Source organism: Bombina bombina, chromosome 3 (genome assembly GCF_027579735.1).
Source record: "Bombina bombina isolate aBomBom1 chromosome 3, aBomBom1.pri, whole genome shotgun sequence".
Taxonomy (NCBI): domain Eukaryota; kingdom Metazoa; phylum Chordata; class Amphibia; order Anura; family Bombinatoridae; genus Bombina; species Bombina bombina.
In genome coordinates this window covers 429,221,412-429,249,141 of record NC_069501.1, presented here as the reverse complement: position 1 = coordinate 429,249,141, position 27,730 = coordinate 429,221,412, and the positions used below count along the sequence as shown (strand labels likewise).

The 27,730-nt window shown below is 39.7% G+C and overlaps 1 protein-coding gene across 1 annotated transcript in view; it reads left to right on the top strand.

The window, feature by feature from the left end:
* Positions 1-27,730, top strand: part of TRAF3IP3 (TRAF3 interacting protein 3) — a gene marked incomplete in the record, with an annotated part of 485,039 nt that overhangs the window by 65,089 nt on the left and 392,220 nt on the right. Inside the window, 2 exon segments of the mRNA XM_053706644.1 lie at positions 9,647-9,710; positions 16,181-16,205. Of these exon segments, the coding sequence (XP_053562619.1) occupies positions 9,647-9,710; positions 16,181-16,205 (89 nt within the window).

Below are 27,730 nucleotides of genomic sequence, written 5' to 3'. Positions count from 1 at the left end.
CAAGAGACCAGAAATTCTCTTCTATGGTGGCTTTCTCGGCCACATCTGTCCAGGGGGATGCCATTCAGCAGGCCGGACTGGACAATTGTAACAACAGACGCCAGCCTACTAGGTTGGGGCGCTGTCTGGAATTCTCTGAAGGCTCAGGGACAATGGAATCAGGAGGAGAGTCTCCTACCAATAAACATTCTGGAATTGAGAGCAGTTCTCAATGCCCTTCTGGCTTGGCCCCAGTTAACAACTCGGGGGTTCATCAGGTTTCAGTCGGACAACATCACGACTGTAGCTTACATCAACCATCAGGGAGGGACAAGAAGCTCCCTAGCAATGATGGAAGTATCAAAGATAATTCGCTGGGCAGAGTCTCACTCTTGCCACCTGTCAGCAATCCACATCCCGGGAGTGGAGAACTGGGAGGCGGATTTCTTAAGTCGTCAGACTTTTCATCCGGGGGAGTGGGAACTTCATCCGGAGGTCTTTGCCCAAATACTTCGACGTTGGGGCAAACCAGAGATAGATCTCATGGCGTCTCGACAGAACGCCAAGCTTCCTCGTTATGGGTCTAGATCCAGGGATCCGGGAGCGGTTCTGATAGATGCTTTGACAGCACCTTGGACCTTCGGGATGGCTTATGTGTTTCCACCCTTCCCGATGCTTCCTCGATTGATTGCCAGAATCAAACAGGAGAGAGCATCAGTGATTCTAATAGCGCCTGCATGGCCACGCAGGACTTGGTATGCAGATCTAGTGGACATGTCATCCTGTCCACCTTGGTCGCTACCTCTGAAACAGGACCTTCTGATCCAGGGTCCCTTCAAACATCAAAATCTAATTTCTCTGAAGCTGACTGCTTGGAAATTGAACGCTTGATTTTATCAAAACGTGGTTTTTCTGAGTCAGTTATTGATACCTTAATACAGGCTAGGAAGCCTGTTACCAGAAAGATTTACCATAAGATATGGCGCAAATACTTATATTGGTGCGAATCCAAGAGTTACTCATGGAGTAAGGTTAGGATTCCGAGGATATTGTCTTTTCTACAAGAAGGTTTAGAAAAGGGTTTATCCGCTAGTTCCTTAAAGGGACAGATTTCAGCTCTGTCCATTCTTTTACACAAACGTCTGTCAGAAGTTCCGGACGTTCAAGCTTTTTGTCAGGCTTTAGCTAGGATCAAGCCTGTGTTTAAAACTGTTGCTCCACCATGGAGTTTGAACTTAGTTCTTAATGTTTTACAGGGGGTTCCGTTTGAACCCCTTCATTCCATTGATATCAAGTTGTTATCTTGGAAAGTTCTGTTTTTAATGGCGATTTCCTCGGCTCGAAGAGTCTCTGAGTTATCTGCCTTACATTGTGATTCTCCTTATCTGATTTTTCATTCAGACAAGGTAGTTCTGCGTACTAAACCTGGGTTCCTACCTAAGGTGGTCACTAACAGGAATATCAATCAAGAGATTGTGGTTCCATCTTTGTGTCCTAATCCTTCTTCGAAAAAGGAACGTCTGCTACACAATCTAGATGTAACTAAGGTAACTAAGGATTTTCGACAAACGTCTTCCCTGTTTGTCGTTTATTCTGGTCAGAGGAGAGGTCAAAAAGCTTCGGCTACCTCTCTCTCCTTTTGGCTTCGTAGCATAATACGGTTAGCCTATGAGACTGCTGGACAGCAGCCTCCTGAAAGAATTACAGCACATTCTACTAGAGCTGTGGCTTCCACTTGGGCCTTTAAGAATGAGGCTTCTGTTGAACAGATTTGCAAGGCTGCAACTTGGTCTTCTCTTCATACTTTTTCCAAATTTTACAAATTTGACACTTTTGCTTCTTCGGAGGCTGTTTTTGGGAGAAAGGTTCTTCAGGCAGTGGTTCCTTCCGTATAAAGAGCCTGCCTGTCCCTCCCGTCATCCGTGTACTTTAGCTTTGGTATTGGTATCCCATAAGTAATGGATGATCCGTGGACTGGATACACTTAACAAGAGAAAACATAATTTATGCTTACCTGATAAATTTATTTCTCTTGTAGTGTATCCAGTCCACGGCCCGCCCTGTCACTTTAAGGCAGGTAATTTTTCCATTAAACTACAGTCACCACTGTACCCTATGGTTTTCCTTTCTCTGCATGTTTTCGGTCAAATGACTGGTAATGGCAGTTAGGGGAGGAGCTATATAGCAGCTCTGCTGGGTGAATCCTCTTGCACTTCCTGTTGGGGAGGAGTTAATATCCCATAAGTAATGGATGATCCGTGGACTGGATACACTACAAGAGAAATAAATTTATCAGGTAAGCATAAATTATGTTTTTGCTTTCAAGAGACAGTAAAATGAAAAATTTTAACTTTCATGAGCGTATGCGATTTTAAACGATAGAAAGAGAATGAAGCAAATTTGATAATAGGAAATTGGAAAGTTATTTAAAATTGCATGCTCTGTTTGACTCATATAAGAAAATGCTGGATTTCTTGTCATTTTTACTGATTGCAACTGCAAAAAGATGCATTTTGTACAAACATGACCATGGCTAGCCGTTTTTTACCCAGATCTGCTCCTCCAGATAAGGCATACTATACAGTATGCTAACCAAAAAAAGTGATAAACTGATATTCAGACACAGGTGTAGACGTGATCCAAAGGCAAATCAGGAGGCAACTGGAGGTTAAACACAGGTATTTAGCAAATAAGGTTAAAGCAGTAATCAGTCACACTAGAGCAGCAGGGCCATATGTTGAAATCAGCAGAAATAATAACACCACAGATAGACTTGCTCAATACAAAGGCCCAAAGTAGTGTCAGAGAAAAATTACATGTGGCCAATTGAAAAGGCAAAAACCTGTTAAGAACTATAGGTTCATGGAAAATGCCCGCAATCTGGAAAACACGGTGAGTGACTGTACTAAACATATTGCCCCATATATATTTTTCTCTTGTAAGGTGTATCCAGTCCACGGATTCATCCATTACTTGTGGGATATTCTCCTTCCCAACAGGAATCTGCAAGAGGATCACCCACAGCAGAGCTGTCTATATAGCTCCTCCCCTAACTGCCACCTCCAGTCATTCTCTTGCAGCTGTCGACAAGAAAGGAAGTATCAAGAGATATGTGGTGATAGTGTAGTTTATCTTCAATCAAAAGTTTGTTATTTTTAAACGGTACCGGCGTTGTACTGTTTTTACCTCAGGAAGAAATTAGAAGAAGAATTTTGCCTGAGGTTTTTGATGATCTTAGCAGGTTGTAACTAAGGTCCACTGCTGTTCTCACACAGAACTGAAGAGTATGGGAAAACTTCAGCTGGGGGAATGGCCTGCAGAATTAACTGCTCTGAGGTATGTTCAGTATATTTTTTTCTAGAGAGATGATAAGGTCTAGAAAATGCTGACAGTGCCTGATATATTTAAGAAACAAGGGGTGTGTATCAAACTGTTTTGTGAGACAGACTGGCCTACCTCTAGGTTTGCAAAAAATCTCACAAATTTGCAAACTTGGATGCTAGACAGGACAACAGAAAAAGAGTTAGAGGTGGCGCCTACGGCTGGCTGTCTTAAAATAAATTGGAAAGTGATAATTTATAAGATCAAATAATGTGAGTAAACGTTATAATATAAAAAGGAGTTTTGTGGAAATAATTTTACCAAACAAAAGTATTGGAAGAGTGAATAAATAATAATAAAATATTATATTATAACGTTTACTCACATTATTTGATCTTATAAATTATCACTTTCCAATTTATTTTAAGACAGCCAGCCGTAGGCGCCACCTCTAACTCTTTTTCTGTTGTCCTGATATATTTAAGGTAAGCCTGATTACAGTGATTTAACAAACAACTGGGATCATGCTTGCAGTAAAGGGTAATATTCATGTTACTTGCTTTTATTACTTAGTATGTAAAACGTTTGCATGATATATAAAAAACGTTTTTTACTGAGGGTGATAAATCTTTATTTGGTATTTTCCACATGGCTGACTAGATTTCTCCTAGGAGTAGTTATTATGGCCCTTTCACTTTGACTTTGAGTGCATGGTGGGAGGGGCCTATTTTCGCGCTCTAATTGCGCAGTAGTTTTTACAATCTGAGACATCCAGCTTCCCTGAAGGAGTCCCCTGACATATAGGACCTCTGTAAAGGGTTTTTGTGCCTACAAAAGTCGTTTTATGGGCAGGTAGGAGTCACAGTAGAGCTGTGGCAGTTTGCTTGTGACTGTTTATAACGGTTTTACCGTTTTTCTGCTTCGTTTTTGAGCCTGATGGGTTAATCATCCATTTGCAAGTGGGTGCAATGCTATTTTAGTCTATTATACACACTGTAAAAATTTCGTAGAGTTTACTGCTTTTTTTCACTGTTTTGCAGTTTATGTGTTTCCCTTAAAGGCACATTTATTAAAGTGTTTTTCCAAGCTTGCTGGTCTCATTACTAGTCTGTTAAACATGTCTGACATAGAGGAAACTCCTTGTTCATTATGTTTAGAAGCCATTGTGGAACCCCCTCTTAGAATGTGTACCAAATGCACTGATCTTACTATAAATTTTAAAGACCATATTCTGGCTTTAAAAGATTTATCACCAGAGCAAATTGACAAGGGGGAAGTTATGCCGACTAACTCTCCCCACGTGTCAGAACCTATAACTCCCGCTCAAGGGACGCCAAGTACATCTAGCGCGCCCATTGCGTATACTTTACAAGACATGGCGGCAGTTATGAATCATACCCTTACAGAGGTATTGTCCAAACTGCCAGGCTTACAAGGAAAGCGAGACAGCTCTGGGGCTAGAACAAATACAGAGCTCTCTGACGCTTTAGTAACTATGTCTGATATACCCTCACATTGTGCAGAAGCCGAAGCAGGAGAGCTTCTATCTGTGGGTGATTTTTCTGATTCAGGGAAGACACTTCAACCTGATTCTGATATGTCTACATTTAAATTTAAGCTTGAACACCTCCGCGTGTTGCTCAGGGAGGTTTTAGCAACTCTGGATTACTGTGACGCCATTGTAGTCCCAGAGAAATTGTGTAAATTGGATAAATTCTTTGCAGTGCCTGTTTACACTGATGTTTTTCCAATCCCTAAGAGGTTTTCAGAAATTATTACTAAGGAATGGTATAGACCAGGGGTACCGTTCTCTCCCCCTCCTGTTTTTAAAAAGATGTTTCCTATAGATGCAGCTACACGGGACTTGTGGCAAACGTTCCTTAAGGTGGAGGGAGCAGTCTCTACCCTTGCGAAGCGTACAACTATCCCAGTCGAGGACAGTTGTGCTTTTCTAGATCCAATGGACAAAAAATTAGAGGGTTACCTTAAGAAAAATTTTATTCAACAAGGTTTTATTCTCTAGCCTCTTGCATGCATTTCCCCAGTCACTGCTGCTGCGGCCTTCTGGTTTGAGTCTCTAGAAGAGGCTCTACAGGTAGAAACCCCGTTGAATGATATCCTTGATAAGCTTAAAGCTCTTAAGCTAGCCAATTCATTTGTTTCTGACGCCGTTGTTCATTTAACCAAACTAACGGCTAAAAACTCAGGTTTTGCTATTCAGGCGCGTAGGGCGCTATGGCTCAAATCCTGGTCAGCTGACGTTACTTCAAAGTCTAAGCTTCTCAACATTCCCTTCAAGGGGCAGACCCTATTCGGGCCTGGACTGAAGGAGATCATGTCTGATATTACTGGAGGAAAAGGTCACGCCCTTCCTCAGGATAGGTCCAACAAATTAAGGACCAAACAGACTAATTTTCGTTCCTTTCGAAACTTCAAGAGTGGCGCAGCTTCAACTTCCTCTAATACAAAACAAGAGGGAAATTTTGCCCAGTCCAAGTCGGTCTGGAGACCTAACCAGGCTTGGAACAAAGGAAAGCAGGCCAAAAAACCTGCTGCTGCCTCTAAAACAGCATGAAGGATCAGCCCCCGATCCGGAAACGGATCTAGTAGAGGGCAGACTTTCTCTCTTCGCCCAGGCTTGGGCAAGAGATGTCCAGGATCCCTGGGCGTTAGAAATTGTGTCCCAGGGATATCTTCTGGATTTCAAAGCTTCTTCCCGAAAAGGGAGATTTCATCTCTCACAATTATCTGCAAACCAGATAAAGAGAGAGGCATTCTTACATTGTGTTCAAGACCTCCTAGTTATGGGAGTGATCCACCCAGTTCCAAAGGAGGAACAGGGGCAAGGCTTCTATTCAAATCTGTTTGTAGTTCCCAAAAAAGAGGGAACTTTCAGACCAATCTTAGATCTCAAGATCCTAAACAAATTTCTCAGGGTCCCATCCTTCAAGATGGAGACTATTCGAAACATCCTACCTATGATCCAGGAGGGTCAATATATGACTACCGTGGACTTAAAGGATGCTTATCTTCACATTCCGATACACAGAGATCATCATCTTCAAATTTCCAGGTCCCATACGGACATTGTTCTGGCATTCCTGAGGTCTCATGGTTGGAAGGTGAACGAAGAAAAGAGTTCTCTATCCCCTCTCACAAGAGTTTCCTTCCTAGGAACTCTGATAGAAGCAGCAATGGACATAGTGCCGTTTGCCCGCCTACATCTCAGACCGCTGCAACTTTGCATGCTCAGTCAGTGGAATGGGGATTACACAGATTTGTCCCCTCTACTAAATCTGCATCAAGAGACCAGGGATTCTCTTCTCTGATGGCTATCTCGGATCCATCTGTCCAAAAGTATGACCTTCCGCAGGCCAGATTGGACAATAGTAACAACAGATGCCAGCCTTCTGGGCTGGGGTGCAGTCTGGAACTCCCTGAAGGCTCAGGGCTTGTGGACTCAGGAGGAGGCACTCCTTCCGATAAACATTCTGGAACTAAGAGCGATATTCAATGCTTTTCAAGCTTGGCCTCAGCTTGCTGCGGTCAGGTTCATCAGATTTCAGTCGGACAATATCACGACTGTAGCCTACATCAACCATCAAGGGGGAACAAGGAGTTCCCTAGCAATGTTGGAGGTTTCAAAAGTAATTCTATGGGCAGAGGTTCACTCTTGCCATCTATCAGCTATCCATATCCCAGGAGTAGAGAACTGGGAGGCGGATTTTCTAAGTCGGCAGACTTTTCATCCGGGGGAGTGGAAACTCCATCCGGAGGTATTTGCACAGTTGATTCAACTTTGGGGAAAACCAGAACTGGATCTCATGGCGTCTCGTCAGAACGCCAAGCTTCCTTGTTACGGATCCAGGTCCAGGGATCCCAAGGCAGCACTGATAGATGCTCTAGCAGCGCCTTGGTCCTTCAACCTGGCTTATGTGTTTCCACCGTTTCCTCTGCTCCCTCGTCTGATTGCCAAGATCAAGCAGGAGGGAGCTTCAGTGATTTTGATAGCACCTGCGTGGCCACGCAGGACTTGGATGACATGTCCACCAGATCTGCATACCCTTCCACCATGGACTCTGCCGCTGAGGCAGGACCTTCTACTTCAGGGTCCTTTCAACCATCCAAATCTAATTTCTCTGCGTCTGACTGCTTGGAGATTGAACGCTTGATTTTATCAAAGCGTGGTTTCTCTGAGTCGGTCATTGAGTCGGTCATTTAATTCAGGCTCGTAAGCCGGTCACTAGGAAAATCTATCATAATATATGGTGTAGATATCTTCATTGGTGTGAATCCAAGGGTTACTCATGGAGTAAGGTCAGGATTCCTAGGATATTATCTTTTCTCCAAGAAGGATTGGAGAAGGGATTGTCAGCTAGTTCCTTAAAGGGACAGATTTCTGCTCTGTCTATTCTTTTGCACAAGCGTCTGGCTGATACTCCAGATGTTCAGGCGTTTTGTCAGGCTTTAATTAGAATCAAGCCTGTGTTTAAACCTGTTGCTCCGCCATGGAGTTTAAATTTAGTTCTTAAGGTTCTGCAAGGGGTTCCGTTTGAACCTTTGCATGCCATAGATATTAAACTTTTATCTTGGAAAGTTCTGTTTTTAGTAGCTATCTCCTCGGCTTGAAGAGTTTCGGAGTTATCTGCTTTACAATGTGATTCCCCTTATCTCATTTTCCATGCAGATAAGATACAAAACCCCGTTTTCTTCCTAAGGTGGTATCTAATAAAAATATCAATCAGGAAATTGTTGTTCCTTCACTATGTCCTAATCCTTCTTCAAAGAAGGAACGTCTTTTACACAATCTTGATGTGGTTCGTGCTTTAAAATTTTATCTACAAGCTACGAAGGATTTTCGTCAAACATCTGCTTTGTTTGTGGTCTACTCTTGACAGAGGAGAGGCCAAAAGGAATCGGCAACTTCTCTTTCTTTTTGGCTAAGAAGTATAATCCGCTTCGCTTATGAGACTGCTGGCCAGCAGCTTCCTGAAAGAATTACAGCTCATTCCACTAGAGCGGTAGCTTCCACATGGGCTTTTAAGAATGAGGCTTCTGTTGAACAGATTTGTAAGGCGGCGACTTGGTCTTCGCTTCATACTTTTTCTAAATTCTACAAATTTGATACTTTTGCTTCTTCGGAGGCTATTTTTGGGAGAAAGGTCTTACAGGCAGTGGTGCCTTCCGTTTAAGCGCCTGCCTTGTCCCTCCCTTCATCCTATAGCCTTGGTATTGGTATCCCACAAGTAATGGATGAATCCGTGGACTGGACACACCTTACAAGAGAAAACAAAATTTATGCTTACCTGATAAATTTATTTCTCTTGTGGTGTATCCAGTCCACGGCCCGTCCTGTCATTTTAAGGCAGGTGTTTTTTATTTTTAAACTACAGTCACCACTGCACCCTATAGTTTCTCCTTTCTCTTGCTTGTCTTCGGTCGAATGACTGGTAGGTGACAGTTAGGGGAGGAGCTATATAGACAGCTCTGCTGTGGGTGATCCTCTTGCAGCTTCCTGTTGGGAAGGAGAATATCCCACAATTAATGGATGAATCCGTGGACTGGATACACCACAAGAGAAATAAATTTATCAGGTAAGCATAAATTTTGTTTTTATAGCAGTATCTTTTCAAAGGACTATCCATATTTTTTCTTAACATGAAGCACTTATATCTATCTATTGATTAATAAAAGCTTTTTTTGTTTTGTTTTTTTAATATTTGGATGACTTTACATAAAATCGATATTACCTCAGAATCAAACAAAGTTATTGCTTCTTTACTTAAAGGGACCGTCTAGTCAAAATTAAAGTTACAAGATTCAGATAGGACATGTAATTTCATGCAACTTTCTAATTTACTTTTATAATCAAATTGGCTTTGTTCTCTTGGTATTTTTTGTTGAAAGCTAAACCTAGGTTGGCTCATATCCTAATTTCTAAGCCCTTTTAGGCCGCCTCTTATCTTAGTGCATTTGGACAGTTTTTCACAGTTAGACAGCACTAGTTCATGTGTGCCATATATATATATATATATATATATATATATATATAACATTGTGCTCACTCCCGTAGAGTTATTTATGAGTAAGCACTAATTGGCTAATATGCAAGTCTGTCAAAAGAACTGAAAAAAGAAGGCAGTCTGCAGAGGCTTAGATACAAGGTAATCATAGAGGTAAAAAGTATATTAATCTAACAGTGTTGGTTATGCAAAACTAGGGAATGGGTAATAAAGGGATTATTTCTCTTTTTAAACAATAAACAGTCAAGAGAAGACTGCCCCTTTTAAATTGTATTTTTGTAAAAAGGAAAATGTGATGTGACATTGTTACAATTCATTTGCAGGAGTCCAGACCATCCACGAGTCACCAAGAATCTGCATAAAAAGGGACTCAAGTCAACAGACAGAGTAAGAACTTCTAAGTATCTTATTATAGATTTCCTGCCAGGGGTTAAAGATAAAGATAAATAGTATTGAAAATAGGTAAACAAAATAAAGGCGTTATCATCTAAACCTTGGAAATATTGTTTTTTGTGTAGATTAGAACATTGTCATTTTGTGGACAGACTCCCTCTAAATGAGCATACACATACACCATTGCTGGAGATTTCTGCTGCTTGAGAGCTGTTTTTTTGGACAAAATAGAGACTCCGTCATATCAGCGATCCACGTCATTTTGTGTGACGTGGCATCAGCTGTTTGACAAGTTCTTACCTTAATGCGTATGCATGCCTCATCATGGCATTCCTGCTCACACTCGTCAGTGCTTTAGTTTTGCGCACAGAGGTATAGTTTGTATATGTAAGGCATGATGGGTAATGGAGTTTAATTTCAAAGAACTACGGTACCTTTATTTAAATCACTGTAATATACAGTTATAACAAGTCACATTAAAATTATTTTTGATAAATTAATAAACTGAACCTTAAAGAATTAGATGCTTATATTTTTAAAACAACTTTATTGAGAAAGAGAAAAATACAAAACAGTACTTTTAAATATTTAAAAGAGTCTAATACAAATCAGTTGGCTGTATAATAAGAAATGCTGTTTTTGCCCCGAATTAAACAAAAACATCAAAAAGGGGTCTGAGGTTTACACAAAAAAACTGCTGAATTAAATTTATATAAGGGCGGGTTCGTGGACTCTCCATGCCCGGAAAGAAATTATTCAGGTAAGCATACATTTTGTTTTCTTTCCTATGGCATGGAGAGTCCACGACTTCATTCTAATTACTAGTGGGAACCAGTACCCAAGCTAGAGGACACAGAATGAAAAGGGAGGGAGAACAAGACAGGCAGACCTAAACAGAAGGCACCACCGCTTAAAGAACTTTTCTTCCAAAAGAAGCCTCAGCCGAGGCAAAAGTATCAAATTTGTAGAATTTAGAAAAGGTATGCAAAGAAGACCACGTTGTCACCTTGCAAATTTGCTCCACAGAAGCTTCATTTGTGTAGCCCCAGGAAGAGGAGACAGCCCCAGTGGCATGAGCCGTAATTCTCTCAGGAGGTTGTTGTCCAGCTTTCCCATAAGCTAACTGGATAACACTTCTCAACCATAGTGAAAGGGAAGTAGAAGTGGCCTTCTGACCCTTACGCGTACCAGAAAAAAACACAAACAGGGCAGAAGATTGCCGAAAATCTTTAGTTGCTTAAAGGTAAAATTTTAGAGCACGCACAGCATCCAGGTTATGTTAAAGACGTTCTCTTATTGGAAGAAGGATTGGGACAAAAAGAAGGAACAACTATTTCCTGTTTAATATTTCGATCCAACACTACCTTAGGGAGAAAACCAAGCTTAGTACGGAGGACCGCCTTATCCGCATGAAAAATAAGATAAGGGGAATAACACTGCAGAGCCGAAAGCTCAGAAACTCTACGAGTGGAAGAAATGGCAAGAAGAAATCAAAACTTTCCAAGATAACAATTTAATATCAACAGGAATGCATTGGCTCAAACGGAGCCTGTTGCAAAAGTTTAAGAACAAGGTTAAGGCTCCAAGGAGGAGCAACAGGTTTAAACACAGGTCTGATTCTGACCAGGGCCTGAACAAAAAGCTTAGACATCTGGCAAATCTGCCAGACGTTTATGCAAAAGAATAGACAGTGCAGCGATCTGACCATTCAGAGTGCTGACAAACCTTTCTCCAGGCCATCCTGACTAAAAGATAAAATGCGAGGAATCCTCACCGACTCCAGGAGAAACCTTTTAGATTCGCACCAATAAAGGTATTTTTGCCATACCTTATGATAAATCTTGCGTCTAGCAGGTTTATGAGCCTAAAGCATGGTATCAATGACCGCCTCAGAAAAACCACGTCTAGACAAAACTAGGTGTTCAATCTCTAAGCAGTCAGCTTCAGAGAATCTAGATTTGGATGGAGGAAGGGACCCTGAAGTAGAAGGTAACCTCCAGGGTGGAATAGATGACATCTTCACCAAATCCGCAAACCAGATCCTGCGAGGCCATGCAGGAGCTATTAGAATTACAGATGCTCTCTCCTGTTTGATACGAGCAATAACTCGTGGAAGGAGAGCAAATGGAGGAAACAGATATGCTAGAGAGAAGTTCCAAGGATCCTCAGAGCGGCCTGAGAATCTCTTGACCTTGAACCGTACTTTGGAAGATTGGCATTTTGATGAGATGCCATCAGATCCACCTCCGGAAACCCCCACCTGAGGGTTATCTTTGAGAACACCTCCGGATGGAGAGCCCACTCCCTGGGATGAAAGGTCTGTCTGCTCAGAAAATCCACCTCCCAGTTCTCCACCCCTGGAATGTGGATGGTAGATAGGAGACAATTGTGAGCTTCCGCCCACTGCAGAATGCGAGTTACCGCAATCATAGCTAAGGAACTCAGAGTTCCTTCCTGGTGGTTGATGTAAGCCACTGAGGTAATGTTGTCTGACTGGAATCTGATAAACTGGACTAAAGATAATTAAGGCCAAGCTGTCAAAGCATTGAAGATTTCTCTCAACTCTAAAATGTTTATGGAAAGAGAAGACTCCTCCCGAGTCCACAGGCCCTGAGCTATGAGCACCAAACTGCTCCCCAGCCTAACAGGCTGGCGTCCGTGGTCCCACTCACACAGGAAGGTCTCAGGAAGCATGTGCCCCAAGACAGATGGTCCTGTGAAATCTACCACAAGAGAGAGTCTTTTGTTAGGGGATCCAGATCTATCCTCTGTGAGAGATCTGAGTGGTCCCCATTCCATTGGCTGAGCATGCATAACTGCAGAGGTCTCAGATGTAACAGAGCAAAAGGAATGATATCCATGGAAGCTACCATGAGGCCAATCACCTCCATGCATTTAGCCACTGATGGGCGAACAGAAGACTGGAGAGAAAGGCAGGAAGCAAGAAGTTTGGATTTTCTGACATCTGTCAGAATAATTTTCATGGATAGAGAATCTACAATTGTTCCCAAGAAACACACCCTTTTGTCTGGTACTAGGGAACTCTTTTCCAGATTCACTTTCCACCCGTGGGAACGTAAAATAGACAACATGTCTGTATGATATCTTGCTAGTTGAAAAAATGACGCCTGAACTAAGATATCGTCCAGGTAAGTCGCCACTGCTATTCCCTGAGATCTGACCACAGCCAAGAGAGCTCCCAGAACTTTTGTGAACATTATGGAAGCCATAGCAAGACCAAAAGGAAGGGCAACAAACTGGAAGTACTTGTCCAGGAAGGCAAACCTCAGAAACTGGTGATGATCCCTGTGAATGGGAACATGAAGATACGCGTCCTTCAGATCTGTGGTCGTCATAAACTGACCACCCTGAACCAATGGAAGAATGGAACGAATAGTTTGTTGAAGCACTTTAAGTCTAGGATGGGACGGAAAAGTTCCCTCCTTTTTTGAATAAAATCCTAGACCATGTTCCTCTACAGGAACAATTAATCCCATGGAGGATAGGTCCTCTATGCAGTTTAAGAAGGCCTCCCTCTTTACCTGGTTTGTAGATAATCTTGACAGGAGAAATTTGCCCCTTGGAGTCCTCTTCTGTAACCCTGGCATACTATGTCCACAGCCCATGGATCTGGGACATCTCGTATCCAGGCATGCTGAAAAAGAGAAAGCCTGCCCCCCACTTGATCTAAAATTGGATCGAGGGCGGACCCTTCATGCTGATTTGGAATCAGTGGAAGGCTTCTTGGTTTGCTTCCCCTTATTCCAAGGCTTACTGGATCTCCATGAGGTCTTGGATTGCTCTTGCTTGGAAGAAGAGGTAAAAGATTTCTTTAAAGTTACGAAAGGAACGAAAATTTTAATTCTGGCGATCCCAAGGTCTATTCTTCTTGTCCTGAGGTAGGAAAGATCCCTTTCCACCCGTAATTTTGGAAATGATCTCCGCCAGGCCAGGACCAAATAAAGTCTTACCCTTATAAGGTAAAGACAGAAGCTTTGACTTGGGAATGACATCAGCCAACCAAGATTTTAGCCACAGAGCTCTGTGAGCTTGAACAGTGAAGCTAAACAACTTGGTTTCCAGTCTAATCACCTGCATGTTGGCATTGCAGATAAAAGTATTGGCCAGTTGAGGAGCATTGATCCTATTTTGGAACTCTTCTATAGTAGTCTCTTCTGATATAGGCTCAGACAAGGCATCGCACCAATAAGATGCTGCTCCCGCAACCGTAGCAATACTTGCAGCAGGTTGCCACTGTAATCCTTGATGGATGTACATCTTTTTTTTAAGTAAGCCTCTAGCTTCTTATCCATGGGATCCTTGAAGGAACAACTATCCTCTATAGGAATAGAAGTTTTTTTGGCAAGAAAAAGGAATCCCTGGCTTATCCCATTCCTGAGCTATAATTTCCGACATACAGTCTGGAACAGGAAAAACTTCCAAGGATGAAGGATCATCATAAGTTTAGTTGACCTTTTTAGGGTTGACAACGACAGAAGGTTTGGAGTCGTCCAAAGTAGCTAGAACCTCCTTCAGAAGCAACCAGAGGTGTTCAAGTTTAAATCTGAAATTAACTTCTTCAGATTCTGTAGAATTTTCCCCCATTATGTCAGAGTCTGAGATCTCACCTTCAGAAGCTACTGAAGTATGATACTCGTCAGACATTTGGGACCGGTTGACTGGCGCAGATTTAGTGGGGTCAAAAACCTTACTAGTAGAACTATGTCTAGATTTCCTCTTACGCTTAATCGAAGCAGGGCAAGCAGATAAAGCTGCAGACACAGCAGAATTTATCTGCGCAGCAAAATCTCATGGCAAATAAATTCCCCCAGGCGGTTGAGAGGAACCGCAAGGCACTGCATTTGAAACTACTAAGGATTGGGACGTTTGAGGAGAAAGCTGAGGCATATCATGAACAGCATTATCCTGAGAGGGGAGTAATTTATCTTTAAACTTTAAAGTCTTCGATAAACATGAGGAACAAAATTGCATAGGAGGTACAATTTGAGCCTCCAGGCAAAGCAAACATTTATTCAAAGAAACAGAAGAATCTTGTTCTGCGTCCATAACTACAGAACCAGTTCCCAATGATAAAAAATTAAATTGAAATATATATGACTCCTTATTTACCCCAGCACGATATATCTTTAAATCACAGAAAACGTAGTTTATCAGAGGCTTAGAAAAGAACAATCCAGCTCACACATCTAATACCCCAGCCTGACTGAGGTGTCCTACCGTAACCGAGACCAGGAGTCAGCACTAGCAATCGAAAAGGAGACTGCACAATTTTAATTTATCCCAGATAAAAAGGATAGATAATGTCCCAAAGAAGATCCACCTGAGGAATTAACCTCCAAAGTTCTGTCCTTCGGTACCTAGACGGCAAGGCACTTACCTGTGGATCCAGCTGCAGGGCAGAAAACAGCTACTTAGGTGTGATAGACACTCAACTCTCTTTCAGGGATCTAAAAAAAAAGATAAAAACTGAGTAACCAACCCTGGTTTTCTATAAAGGGGTAGCACTAGCAATAATGTTAGAAGTAAAGCAAATACCACTTTGCCGCCTTCTAACTGCTAAAAGCCACCATTACTCTTACTAAAGAGATTGACATGGACACAGCTTGATCCCAATCCTTGCTTGCAGGGAAAAGTACCCATTAAAGGATTAAATATCTCAAGACACCATCTTCGCACATCCTCCATTGACAGAGGCAAAGTGAATGACTGGGGATTATGGGTAAGGAAAGTGACACTTAACAGCTCTACTGGGGTGTTCTTTGCCTCCTCCTGCTGGCCAGGAGTTGAATATCCCACTAGTAATTGGAATGAAGTTGTGGACTCTCCGTGCCATAGGAAAGAAAACAGCATTTCTTACTGCCAACTGATTTGTATTAGACTCCATTATATATTTAAAGTACTGTTTTGTATTTTTCTTTCTCAATAAAGTTGTTTTAAAAATATAAGCATCTAATTATTTTAAGGTTCAGTTTATTAATTTATTAAAAAAAATAATTTTAATGTGACTTGTTACTAAAGGTCTGAAAATGGAAAAAACCCACAATATTCAGAGCCAAATAAATAATAAAACTATATAGCAAAATAGTGTTACTATACATTTAACTAAACATTTTCTATTAAAATCTCAAGGTGTTTACTGTCCCTTTTATCTCTGTATATGGCCTATAAACATAAACAACTGGGGAATGGGTAATAAAGGGATTATCTATCTTTTAAAACAATAACAATTCTATGGTAGACTGTCCCTTTAATGTTCATGATGAGATTAAACAAAAAATAAAAGTGCAAGTAATAGTGCAACAGCAAAGTGCTCTAACACATTACATTTTCTTTTTATTACACTTTTATGAACCTTTTAAATATCTCAAAATACATTCTCTAGAAATAATTATGACACAACAAAAATAAATTATGACAGTGTTGCTATATTTTCTGTTTTACAGTTGTTCCATAGCTGTATTAAATGGGGTAAGTATACGTTTAAATATACAGTTTTTTCTTTTCTAACAAATGTCTTCATATACCGTGTATATTCTTGTCTTAATTAAACAATATTTGTTTGTAGTCATTGTATTGTATAGGTTCTTCTTTAAATCTGCAATCTCTGGATTGGTTAAACTGTTATAGGGATACTAAGCCCAAATGTTTTATTTCATGATTCAGATAGAGCGTGCAACTTTAAGCAATTTTCTAATTTACTCCTATTATCAATTTTTCTTCGTTCTCTTTGGAGCCAGCCAATATTTGGTTCAGTACACTGGACAGCACTTGTTTATTGGTGGGTGCATTTAGCCACCAATCAGCAAGCACAACCCAGGTTGTGGACCAAAAATGGGCCGGCTTCTAAACTTACATTCTTACTTTTCAAATAAAGATAACAAGATAATGAAGAAAAATTAATAATAGGAGTAAATTAGAAAGTTGCTTAACATTGCATGCTCTATCTGAATCATGAAAGAACACATTTGGGTTAGGTGTCCCTTTAAAGAATTATCAATTATTTTTATTGTTTTTTATTTAAAGGGATGTGAAACCCATAATGTTTCTTTCATGATTCAGATAGACCAGAGGTTTTCAAACCTGTCTTCAGGTCTCCCTAACAGGCCAGATTTTCAAGATTATCTTGGGGAGAGCAGGTTAATAACCATGTTTACTAATGAGCAGATTATTTCACATGTGCTACAGTTCCGTTTCCCTAAAAATCTGGCCTGTTAGCTAGCCCTGAGGACAGCTTTAAAAAACCCTGAGATAGACCATACAATTATAAACAACTTTCAAATTTACTTCTGTTTTCAAACTTGCTTCATTCTCTGACTCATGTATGTTTAATTGTGACTGTCCCTTTAATTCATTGCAATTTAAAGTTCACTTTGTGATGATTTTTTAGCTCAGGCCTTAGTGTTGTTCTTGAGATGGCTTGAAGATCTCATCAGTTAATTCCATTATAAGTAATAAGAATCTTTGTAATATAAGCAGTTAAGTAAAAATGCTTCTAATAAAAGTTCTGTCTCTTTTAGAGATAGCTTTTACTGTGAGTGCAGCCTGTGGAGAATAGGCCCATCGCTAAAACAATGATAACTTGCTCCTGTTAAATGCTCCTCTCCCAATCAATATTGAAATGCGTTAATATATATTTGTGCAAAACTTTGTATTTGCCTCACACTCAGAGACGTTAAAAAGCAATTTGTAACCTAGGGTTTTCTTCAAAATGCAAGATTTGGTTACATAGTTTATGCTTAAGGTTATCTATAGAGCGGGGAAAACCCCAAATTGTTTTTAGAAACCAAGATATGTTTAATGTCCCTTTAATAAAAAAAAGATTCTTGGATCCAAACGGAGTATGAGTAAAAAGCACAAGTCCTTTAATAAATGTTGTAAAAAGTCATACAAGGCTCAACAATAAGGCAATATCCTATGTGTTTCGTGCTGACACAGCACTCCGTCAGGGATAGAGTCGATGGGGCATATTTATCAAGCCTGAAGGCTCACCGGAAACAGAAGTTATGACCTGTCCTCCTGCTCTGAGGCAGCAGACAGAAATCAACCCGATCGAATACGATCAGGTTGATTGACACCCCCTGCTAGCGGCTAATTGACCGTGAATCTGCAGGGGGCGGCATTGGACAAGCAGTTCACCAGAACTACTGGTGCAACGATAAATGCAGAGAGCGTATGCTGTCGGCATTTATCGATGTGCAGCGGACATGATCCGCAATATCGGATCATGTCAGATCGCACTATGATAAATAGGCCCCTTACACCTCCTAACACATTTATAATGAAAAAGGTTTAACTCATAATGTGCCAACATTAATTGTATTCAAACATTTAAGCTACAGAGTTACAACATAAACATTTTATTTTTTGTTAAGCATAACCAATCTATCACCTATAGGGTATTGAATCTATACCCTGAAAGGAAAAAGCATTAATTAGCCTAATGTCACCTTGACCAGCAAAATGTTTAGCTACAGGAGGCTTGAGTTGAGATGCTACCTAATACGACGGTCCTTGAGAAAATGGGTTGTATGACCTACATACTGTTTCAAACTCATTTTGCAGAAAATTAAATAAACTACAAACTTTGTATTACATGTAAAATGTCTATTAATCTTATACTGAGTTCCTGTCACCGAGGACCTAAACTTATTTCCTGTTAATTCATATTAACAGCTCTTACATGGTAAAGTACCACATTTAAAGAACCCTGATTCAGGGTAATACAAGAGACACTTTTTCCAAGATTTAAAGGGACGGTCTACACCAGAATTGTTATTGTTTAAAAAGATAGATAATCCCTTTATTACCTATTCCCCAGTTTTGTATAACCAACACAGTTATATTAATACAAACAAAGCAAAATAGGTGATAAAAGTAAATTGGAAAGTTGTTTAAATTTACATGCCCTACCTGAATCATGAAAGTTTATTTTGGACTAGACTGTACCTTTAAATATTGCTATTTCCTTATTTTTGTAAGGAAATATTATCACTATAGAAGAGGTTTTCCATACAATATCTTTACTACAAAATTAAATGGTGCATTTAGTGGTTAAGAGCGTGTCTCTTGGCTCACAAAGGGCTAGATTACGATGCTCCTGCTCGAGTGTTAACATTCCTAGAAGTTACATTTTTGTGCATGTCGGGTAGCGCTAGTATTATTAAGTTGAAAGAAAAACGTTTGCGCACAAAATCTGACGAGTGCAAATAGTTAACAAGATTATATCGCATTAGCGATATCACATTCACCCCATTAAATTCATGTGAGCAGTGACGTTAAAGAAAACCCTAACACCTATACTCTTGCGCTCCCATCTCAATAAACCCCCTAATCTAATAACCCCTAAACTGCTGCATCCCCCTACTCTTTTAACTCTGCTACACTATTAACCCCTAAACTGCCACTACCCCATCACAATGAACTCCCTACACTTTTAACCCCTAAACTGCCACTACCCCAATGCAATAAACTCTCTACACTATAAACCCCTAAACCGCCACTACCCCATCTTAATAAACTCCCTACACCATTAACCCCTAAACAATTACGACCCCATCATAATAAACTCCCTACGCTATTAACCCCCTACTCTAGTTAACCCCTTCTCTACTTAACCTCTAAACTTCCACTATACTGCTATATATAATGCCCATACTCTATTAACCCCCTAACATCTAACTCCCTCAAGACCCCTAACCTAAAACCTCCTAAGCTGCAAAAAATAAAAAATTACCAGTAAAAACAAAAATTTTTTTCCAAAAAAGCCCTATCTTAAAACTAAATTACCCTAATCCCCCCTAATAACCCTATACTAAAACTAAAATAAGCCCCACAAAAAATAAACCTATCTTTAAAAAAATCGCCCTGAAAAGGGCATTTTTTGGGCAGTGTCCTCATTGAAGTGATTACAGCTCTTTTTTGAAAAAACCTATCCTGTGAAAACAAAACAATACTAAACATAACACCCCCCCCCTAAAAGAAAACCTAACTAAACCCCAAATTTTGTACTCATCATCTTGAATCCGGCTCCTTTGGGGGACATCGGCAGGTTCATGAATTGGGCGGTCCTCCTGCGGTGGTCCCCTAGTGCCACTACTGGATCCTCTTGGGTGGTCCTCTTCTTCCATCCGATCTGTCTTCATTCTATCACCGCAGCACACTGGAAATTGAATGCAAGGTTCCCACTTTTATAGGGGTGCCCTTGCATTTCTATTGGCTGATTTCATTGTTTTTTGGGGGGGATTAGTATAGGGGTTTTATTTTTTAAGAAAAAGAGCTAAAATCACTTATGCCTTTATAGCTTAGGTTTCTTCAGGATAGGGTATTTTTTAGCTTAGATTTTTTTTTTTTTAGGATAGGTTGTTTTTATAGCAAAAAAAGCTATAATTACTTGTTCTCTCACGTTTTTTTTAGGATAGGGATTTTAGATTACGATTTGTTATAAAGATAGCTTGTTTTTTTTTTTTATCCCTTCAGGGCACTGACCGACAAATGACCTTCTTAGGAAATTATGGCCTAGATTTAGAGTTGGGCGGTAGCCGTCAAAACCAGCGTTAGAGGCTCCTAACGCTGGTTTTAGGCTACCGCCGGTATTTGGAGTCAGTCAGGAAAGGGTCTAACGCTCACTTTCCAGCCGCGACTTTTCCATACCGCAGATCCCCTTACGTCATTTGCGTATCCTATCTTTTCAATGGGATCTTTCTAACGCTGGTATTTAGAGTCGTGGCTGAAGTGAGCGTTAGAAATCTAACGACAAAACTCCAGCCGCAGAAAAAAGTCAGTAGTTAAGAGCTTTCTGGGCTAACGCCGGTTTATAAAGCTCTTAACTACTGTGCTCTAAAGTACACTAACACCCATAAACTATGTACCCCTAAACCGAGGTCCCCCCACATCGCCGCCACTATATTTACATTTTTTAACCCCTAATCTTCCGCTCCGTACACTGCCGCCAAGTACGTTATCCCTATGTACCCCTAATCTGCTGCCCCTAACACCGCCGACCCCTATATTATATTTATTAACCCCTAATCTGCCGCCCCCGCTATCGCAGACCCCTGCATATTATTATTAACCCCTAATCTGCCGCTCCGTACACCACCGCCACCTACATTATAGCTATGTACCCCTAATCTGCTGCCCCTAACACCGCCGATCCCTATATTATATTTATTAACCCCTAATCTGCCCCCCTCAACGTCGCCTCCACCTGCCTACACTTATTAACCCCTAATCTGCCGAGCGGACCGCACCGCTACTATAATAAAGTTATTAACCACTAATCCGCCTCACTCCCGCCTCAATAACCCTATAATAAATAGTATTAACCCCTAATCTGCCCTCCCTAACATCGCCGACACCTAACTTCAATTATTAACCCCTAATCTGCCGACCTAATCTTGCCGCTACTGTAATAAATGGATTAACCCCTAAAGCTAAGTCTAACCCTAACACTAGCACCCCCTAAATTAAATATAATTTAAATCTAACGAACTAAATTAACTCTTATTAAATAAATTATTCCAATTTAAAGCTAAATACTTACCTGTAAAATAAACCCTAATATAGCTACAATATAAATAATAATTATATTATAGCTATTTTAGGATTTATATTTATTTTACAGGCAACTTTGTATTTATTTTAACCAGGTACAATAGCTATTAAATAGTTAAGAACTATTTAATAGCTAAAATAGTTAAAATATTTACAAATTTACCTGTAAAATAAATCCTAACCTAAGTTACAATTAAACCTAACACTACACTATCAATAAATAAATTAAATAAAATACCTACAATTACCTACAATTAAACCTAACACTACACTATCAATAAATGAATTAAATACAATACCTACAAATAACTACAATTAAATAAACTAACTAAAGTACAAAAAATAAAAAAGAACTAAGTTACAAAAAATAAAAAAATATTTACAAACATTAGAAAAATATTACAACAATTTTAAACTAATTACACCTACTCTAAGCCCCCTAATAAAATAACAAAGCCCCCAAAATAAAAAATGCCCTACCCTATTCTAAATTAAAAAAGTTCAAAGCTCTTTTACCTTACCAGCCCTGAACAGGGCCCTTTGCGGGGCATGCCCCAAGAAATTCAGCTCTTTTGCCTGTAAAAAAAACACATACAATACCCCCCCCAACATTACAACCCACCACCCACATACCCCTAATCTAACTCAAACCCCCCTTAAATAAACCTAACACTATGCCCCTGAAGATCTTCCTACCTTATCTTCACCTCACCGGGTATCACTGATCGGTCCTGGCTCCAAAATCTTCATCCAACCCAAGCGGGGGCTGGCGATCCATAATCCTGCGGCTGAAGAGGTCCAGAAGAGGCTCCAAAGTCTTCATCCTATACGGGAAGACGAGGCGATCCAGACCGGCAACCATCTTGATCCAAGCGGCATCTTCTATCTTCATCCGATGAGGAACGGCTCCATCGTGAAGACCTCCAGCGCGGACCAATCTTCTTCCGACGATGTCCAACTGAAGAATGACGGTTCCTTTAAGGGACGTCATCCAAGATGGCGTCCCTCGAATTCCGATTGGCTGATAGGATTCTATCAGCCAATCGGAATTAAGGTAGGAAAATTCTGATTGGCTGATGGAATCAGCCAATCAGAATCATGTTCAATCCGATTGGCTGATCCGATCAGCCAATCAGATTGAGCTCGCATTCTATTGGCTGTTTTTCCGATCAGCCAATAGAATTAGGTGTTATTTTACAGGTAAATTTGTAATTATTTTAACTATTTTAGCTATTAAATAGTTCTTAACTATTTAATAGCTATTGTACCTGGTTAAAATAAATACAGTTACCTGTAAAATAAATATAAATCCTAATATAGCTATAATATAATTATTATTTATATTGTAGCTATATTAGGATTTATTTTACAGGTAAGTATTTAGCTTTAAATAGGAATAATTTATTTAATAAGAGTTAATTTATTTCGTTAGATTTAAATTATATTTAATTTAGGGGGGTGTTAGTGTTAGGATTAGGGGTTAATGTTTGAAGTTAGGTGTCGGCAATGTTAGGGAGGGCAGATTAGGGGTTAATACTATTTATTATAGGGTTATTGAGGCGGGAGTGAGGCGGATTAGGGGTTAATAACTTTATTATAATAGCGGTGCGGTCCGCTCGGCAGATTAGGGGTTAATAAGTGTAGGCAGGTGGAGGCGACGTTGTGGGGGGCAGATTAGGGGTTAATAAATATAATATAGGGGTCGGCGGTGTTAGGGGCAGCAGATTAGGGGTACATAGGGATAATGTAAGTAGCGGCGGTTTACAGAGCGGCAGATTAGGGGTTAAAAAAATATGCAGGGGTCAGCGATAGTGTGGGCGGCAGAATAGGGGTTAATAAGTGTAAGGTTAGGGGTGTTTAGACTCGGGGTACATGTTAAAGTGTTAGGTGCAGACGTAGGAAGTGTTTCCCCATAGCAAACAATGGGGCTGCGTTAGGAGCTGAACGCAGCTTTTTTGCAGGTGTTAGGTTTTTTTGAGCTCAAACAGCCCCATTGTTTTCTATGGGGGAATCGTGCACGAGCACGTTTTTGAAGCTGGCCGCGTCCGTAAGCACCGCTGGTATCGAGAGTTAAAGTTGAGGTAAATATGCTATACGCTCCTTTTTTGGAGCCTAACGCAGCCATTCTGTGAACTCTAAATACCAGCGGTATTTAAAAGGTGCGGCCAGAAAAAAGCCAGCGTAGCTAACGCACCCCTTTGGCCGCTCTCTCTAAATCTAGGCGTATGTTTCTTGTTTTTTTTTTATATATATATATTAGTGATGCACCGAAATGGAAATTCTGGACCGAAACCGAACCCGAAAATCCAGGATGCACTTAGCCGAAAATGTCTTTTTTTTTTCAAAAAAAAATTTTTTTTTAGTTTTTTTTTCATAATTAGACTATTTAATGAATGAATCTGAATTGAAAACCTTCAAGCCAATTAAAAAAAAAAGCCCACACTTTTATTGAAAGTAACAAACTAAAATTGGACAAAAATATCTTAAAACAATAATATGCTACACAATAATTTTACCAAGAAAAAAAGAAAACAGGCAAAAAATGATAATGCCATTTTTGGCCAAAATGTTTCTGCGACCAAAATTTTGGTGCATCCCTACTTAAAACAATATTAAATATCAATATACTGTATTATTCTTTATTTAGTTCTATGTAACAGAATCAGATTTGAGTTGTTTTTTTTTTTACCAATTATCCAAATAAAGTATAGTCATACAAAACTCATTATATGCAAAACAGTAAGTCAAGTAATGAACTTAAACAGCAGCTCTAGGCTAGCATAAAATTTGAAACATGCTACACAATAATTTTACCGAAAATAACAGGCAAAATAACCGAAAACCGAAATAGCCAAAAATGCCATTTTCGGCCTAAACGTTTCTGCGACCGAAATTTCGGTGCATCCCTAATATATATATATTTTTAAAGATAGTTTCTTTCTAAAGACACGATGAGTCCACGGATCATCTAATTACTATTGGGAATATCACTCCTGCCCAGCAGGAGGTGGCAAAGAGCACCACAGTGAAGCTGTTTAATATCACCTCCCTTCCCTCCAATCCCAGTCATTCTCTTTGCCTACATTAGAGCAAGGAAGTGGTCTTAATTTAGTTCTTAAGGTTCTTCAAGGGGCTCTGTTTGAGCTTATGCATTCCTTAGATATTAAGTTTTTATCTTGGAAAGTTTTGTTTCTTGTTGCTATTTCATCTGCTCGTAGAGTGTCAGAGCTCTCGGCATTTCAGTATGAGTCTACTTACCTTATTTTTCATTTGGATAAGGTAGTTTGGCGTACTAAATTAGGGTTTCTCCCTAAAGTAGTTCCAGACCGGAACATTAATCAGGAGATTGTTGTTCCTTCCCTGTGTCATAATCCTTCTCAAAAGGAACGGCTTTTGCACAATCTGGACGTGGTGCGTGCATTAAAATTCTATTTACAGGCGACTAAGGATTTTCGTCAGTCGTCTGCTCTGTTTGTGGTATTCTCTGGGAAAAGTAAGGGACAGAAAGCTATGGCTACTTCTCTTTCTTTGTGGCTGAAGAGTATCATTCGCTTTGCCTATGAAACTGCTGGACAGTAGCCTCCTGAGAGAGTTATGGCTCATTCTACGAGGGCTGTTTCCTCTTCCTGGGCATTCAAAAATGAAGCTTCTGTGGAACAGATTTGCAAGGCTGCAACTTGGTCCTCTCCTCACACTTTTTCAGAATTCTATAAATTTGACACTTTTGCCTCAGCTGAGGCCACTTTTGGGAGAAAGGTTCTTCAAGCAGTGGTGCCTTCAGTTTAGGTTGCCTGTCTTGTCCCTCCCTTATCTGTGTACTCTAGCTTGGGTATTGATTTCCAATAGTAATTAGATGATCCGTGGACTCATTGTGTCATTAGAAAGAAAACAAAATGTATGCTTACCTGATAAATTTCTTTCTTTCTTGACACTATGAGTCCACGGCCCGTCCTGTTCTTTAGATAGGTTGTTGGTATGTTATAAACTTCCGACACCTCTGGACCTTGTTGCTTCCTTTCTCTCATTTACTTCGGTCGAATGACTGGGGTTGGAGGGAAGGAAGGTGATATTTAACAACTTTGCTGTGGTGCTCTTTGCCGCCTCCTGCTGGGCAGGAGTTATATTCCCAATAGTAATTAGATGATCCGTGGACTCATCGTGTCAAGAAAGAAATACATTTATCAGGTAAGCATGCATTTTTTTTGTTGTTGTTTGTTTTAGTATAGGGATTTTGTAGGGGGAGGGTCTTTTTTGGGTACTTTAGTTTTAGGATAGAGCTTTTACTGGTTGTAGGTTTTTTTTTTTTTTAAATAATAGTGTTTTATTATTTTTTGTAACTTAGGGGGTCTTAGGTAAGGGGTCTTGGGGGTTATTGCAGTGGGGTATTGGTGGTTTAGGGGTTAATAATGAAGTTTTTTTGCGGTGGGGTAATGGCGGTTTAGGGATTAATAATGTAGGGAGTTTATTGCAATAGCGTTGTGAAAGTTAAGGATTTAATAGTGAAGGGAGTTTATTGTGATGGGGTGTGGCAGTTTAGGGGTTGTTAATAGTGTAGCGGGGTAGTTTACAATGAGGGATGTGGCGGATTATGGGTTAATAGAGTAGCAGTGTTAAAGGATTAGGGGGTTGTGGTGGATTAGGGATTACTATAGTAGGGGGTTAATAGCGATGGAGGTAATGGTAGTTTCGGGGTTAGTAGCGATGGGAGTTATGGCGGTTTAGGGGTTAAAAGTTTAAACTTTACCTTTTTTTGTTTTTTGTTTTTTTGTTTCATGCAATTTTTTTCTCCACCAAAACGAATGCGAGCTTTAAAGTTGTGTGAAATGCGATTGCGTTTGAGCGTAACTTTAATCAGTAAACAAATGTTTTTCTTTTTCAAAATTGTTATGACAGTAGTGAATTTATTTTTTATTTTTGTAGTAGTAGCAATATAGGTGTAACAGATTTTAAATATAAGACCATGACCTATTTAGTGGGCACACCACCCAGTTGATTTTACTTGCTACCCAGCTAAAATGTAAGGAGGATGTTGTCCAGGTAATGCCAGGACCTTCCCCTATTTCGTCCCGAACCTCTATGGCAGCTAACACTGTGTCCTGCGGTTCCTCTTTAACTCCCAGCGGAGCATTTTTAAAGGCAGAGATTGCTTCACAGGTGTCCTCAGCGATATCTGCAGCCTTAGCCGAGTTTCCCAGCTATTCAGGGAAGCATAAGAGGAAATTGTAAGGTTTCAGAGACTAGGGTATCTGTTTCTAACGCTGACCCTCCTTTAAGATTGGAGGATGAGGAGAATTCTCGCTCAGAGGGTGAGATTTCAGATTCAGACAGTATAATGCCCTTCTCTGATAGTGAAGGTTCTTCCTTCAGGTTTAAGGAAGTGTTTTTTTTTTGTTTTGTTTTTTTTAAATTCTCTTTTATTAAAGAAATACAGGTACAAGTAGATATATATCAGCATTTACAAGGCATAGTTATAAGACATTAAAGAAATGCTACATACTAAACATCCGTATATTAACATTTGTAGTATAGTTGCTATTGAGCATTACAGAAGAAGGTGGAATATTGCTCAAAGGTATATATGGACTATGCAAATCTGAATACAAAGGATTGAGACTGTATAAAAGAGATCTGAGCATTGAGAGGTACATAAAGGACTAGTCGAGTACCATTTTATACTAAACCTGTGCCTCTTAATTTTTTTTTTATATATTAACAACTAAGAACAGGACAAAACATTCAACAAAACATACAACAAAACGTAAAACCAAATATTAACACTGGTGGTATGCCCAAAAGGGTATACTAATTCTCGTTGCAGTGGGTATAACAGGTAATATGCAGCTTTATAGAAGATTAAATATATGTATATGTGGTGCTCACATAGCAAAGAAACCAAGTTACATTCAGTTGTGCATATATATATATATATATATATATATATATATAAAATCAGGGTAAAGATAAGCACTCACTGGATTTAAATACAATAACTATTTATTAGTAGTGACGTTTCGGGGCATTCACCCCTTCCTCAGAGTCTATATATATATATATATATATATATATATATATATATATATATATATATATATATATAAATATATATATATATATATATATATATAAATATATACTCATACACACATACATACCCCCACACATACAAGTCGTTGTAGATGAAACTAATAAAGTGAAACAGCAGGCTTTTATAATATGAGATGAGGTAAGCCAATGCATGAAAAACCAGTTGCATCATTCAATATGAAGAGAGAGGCAGCACTGAAAGATAATTAGCAGGAATGTTTAAGTAATGCTACTAATGTCTAGGCTATACTGTGGAAACAGAGACTGGGCAATCCCAGTGTATTAAACACAAGTGATGCATGAGACTGCAAATAATTCTAATAAAGTAATACAGCATGCTTCTGCATATAGAGTAA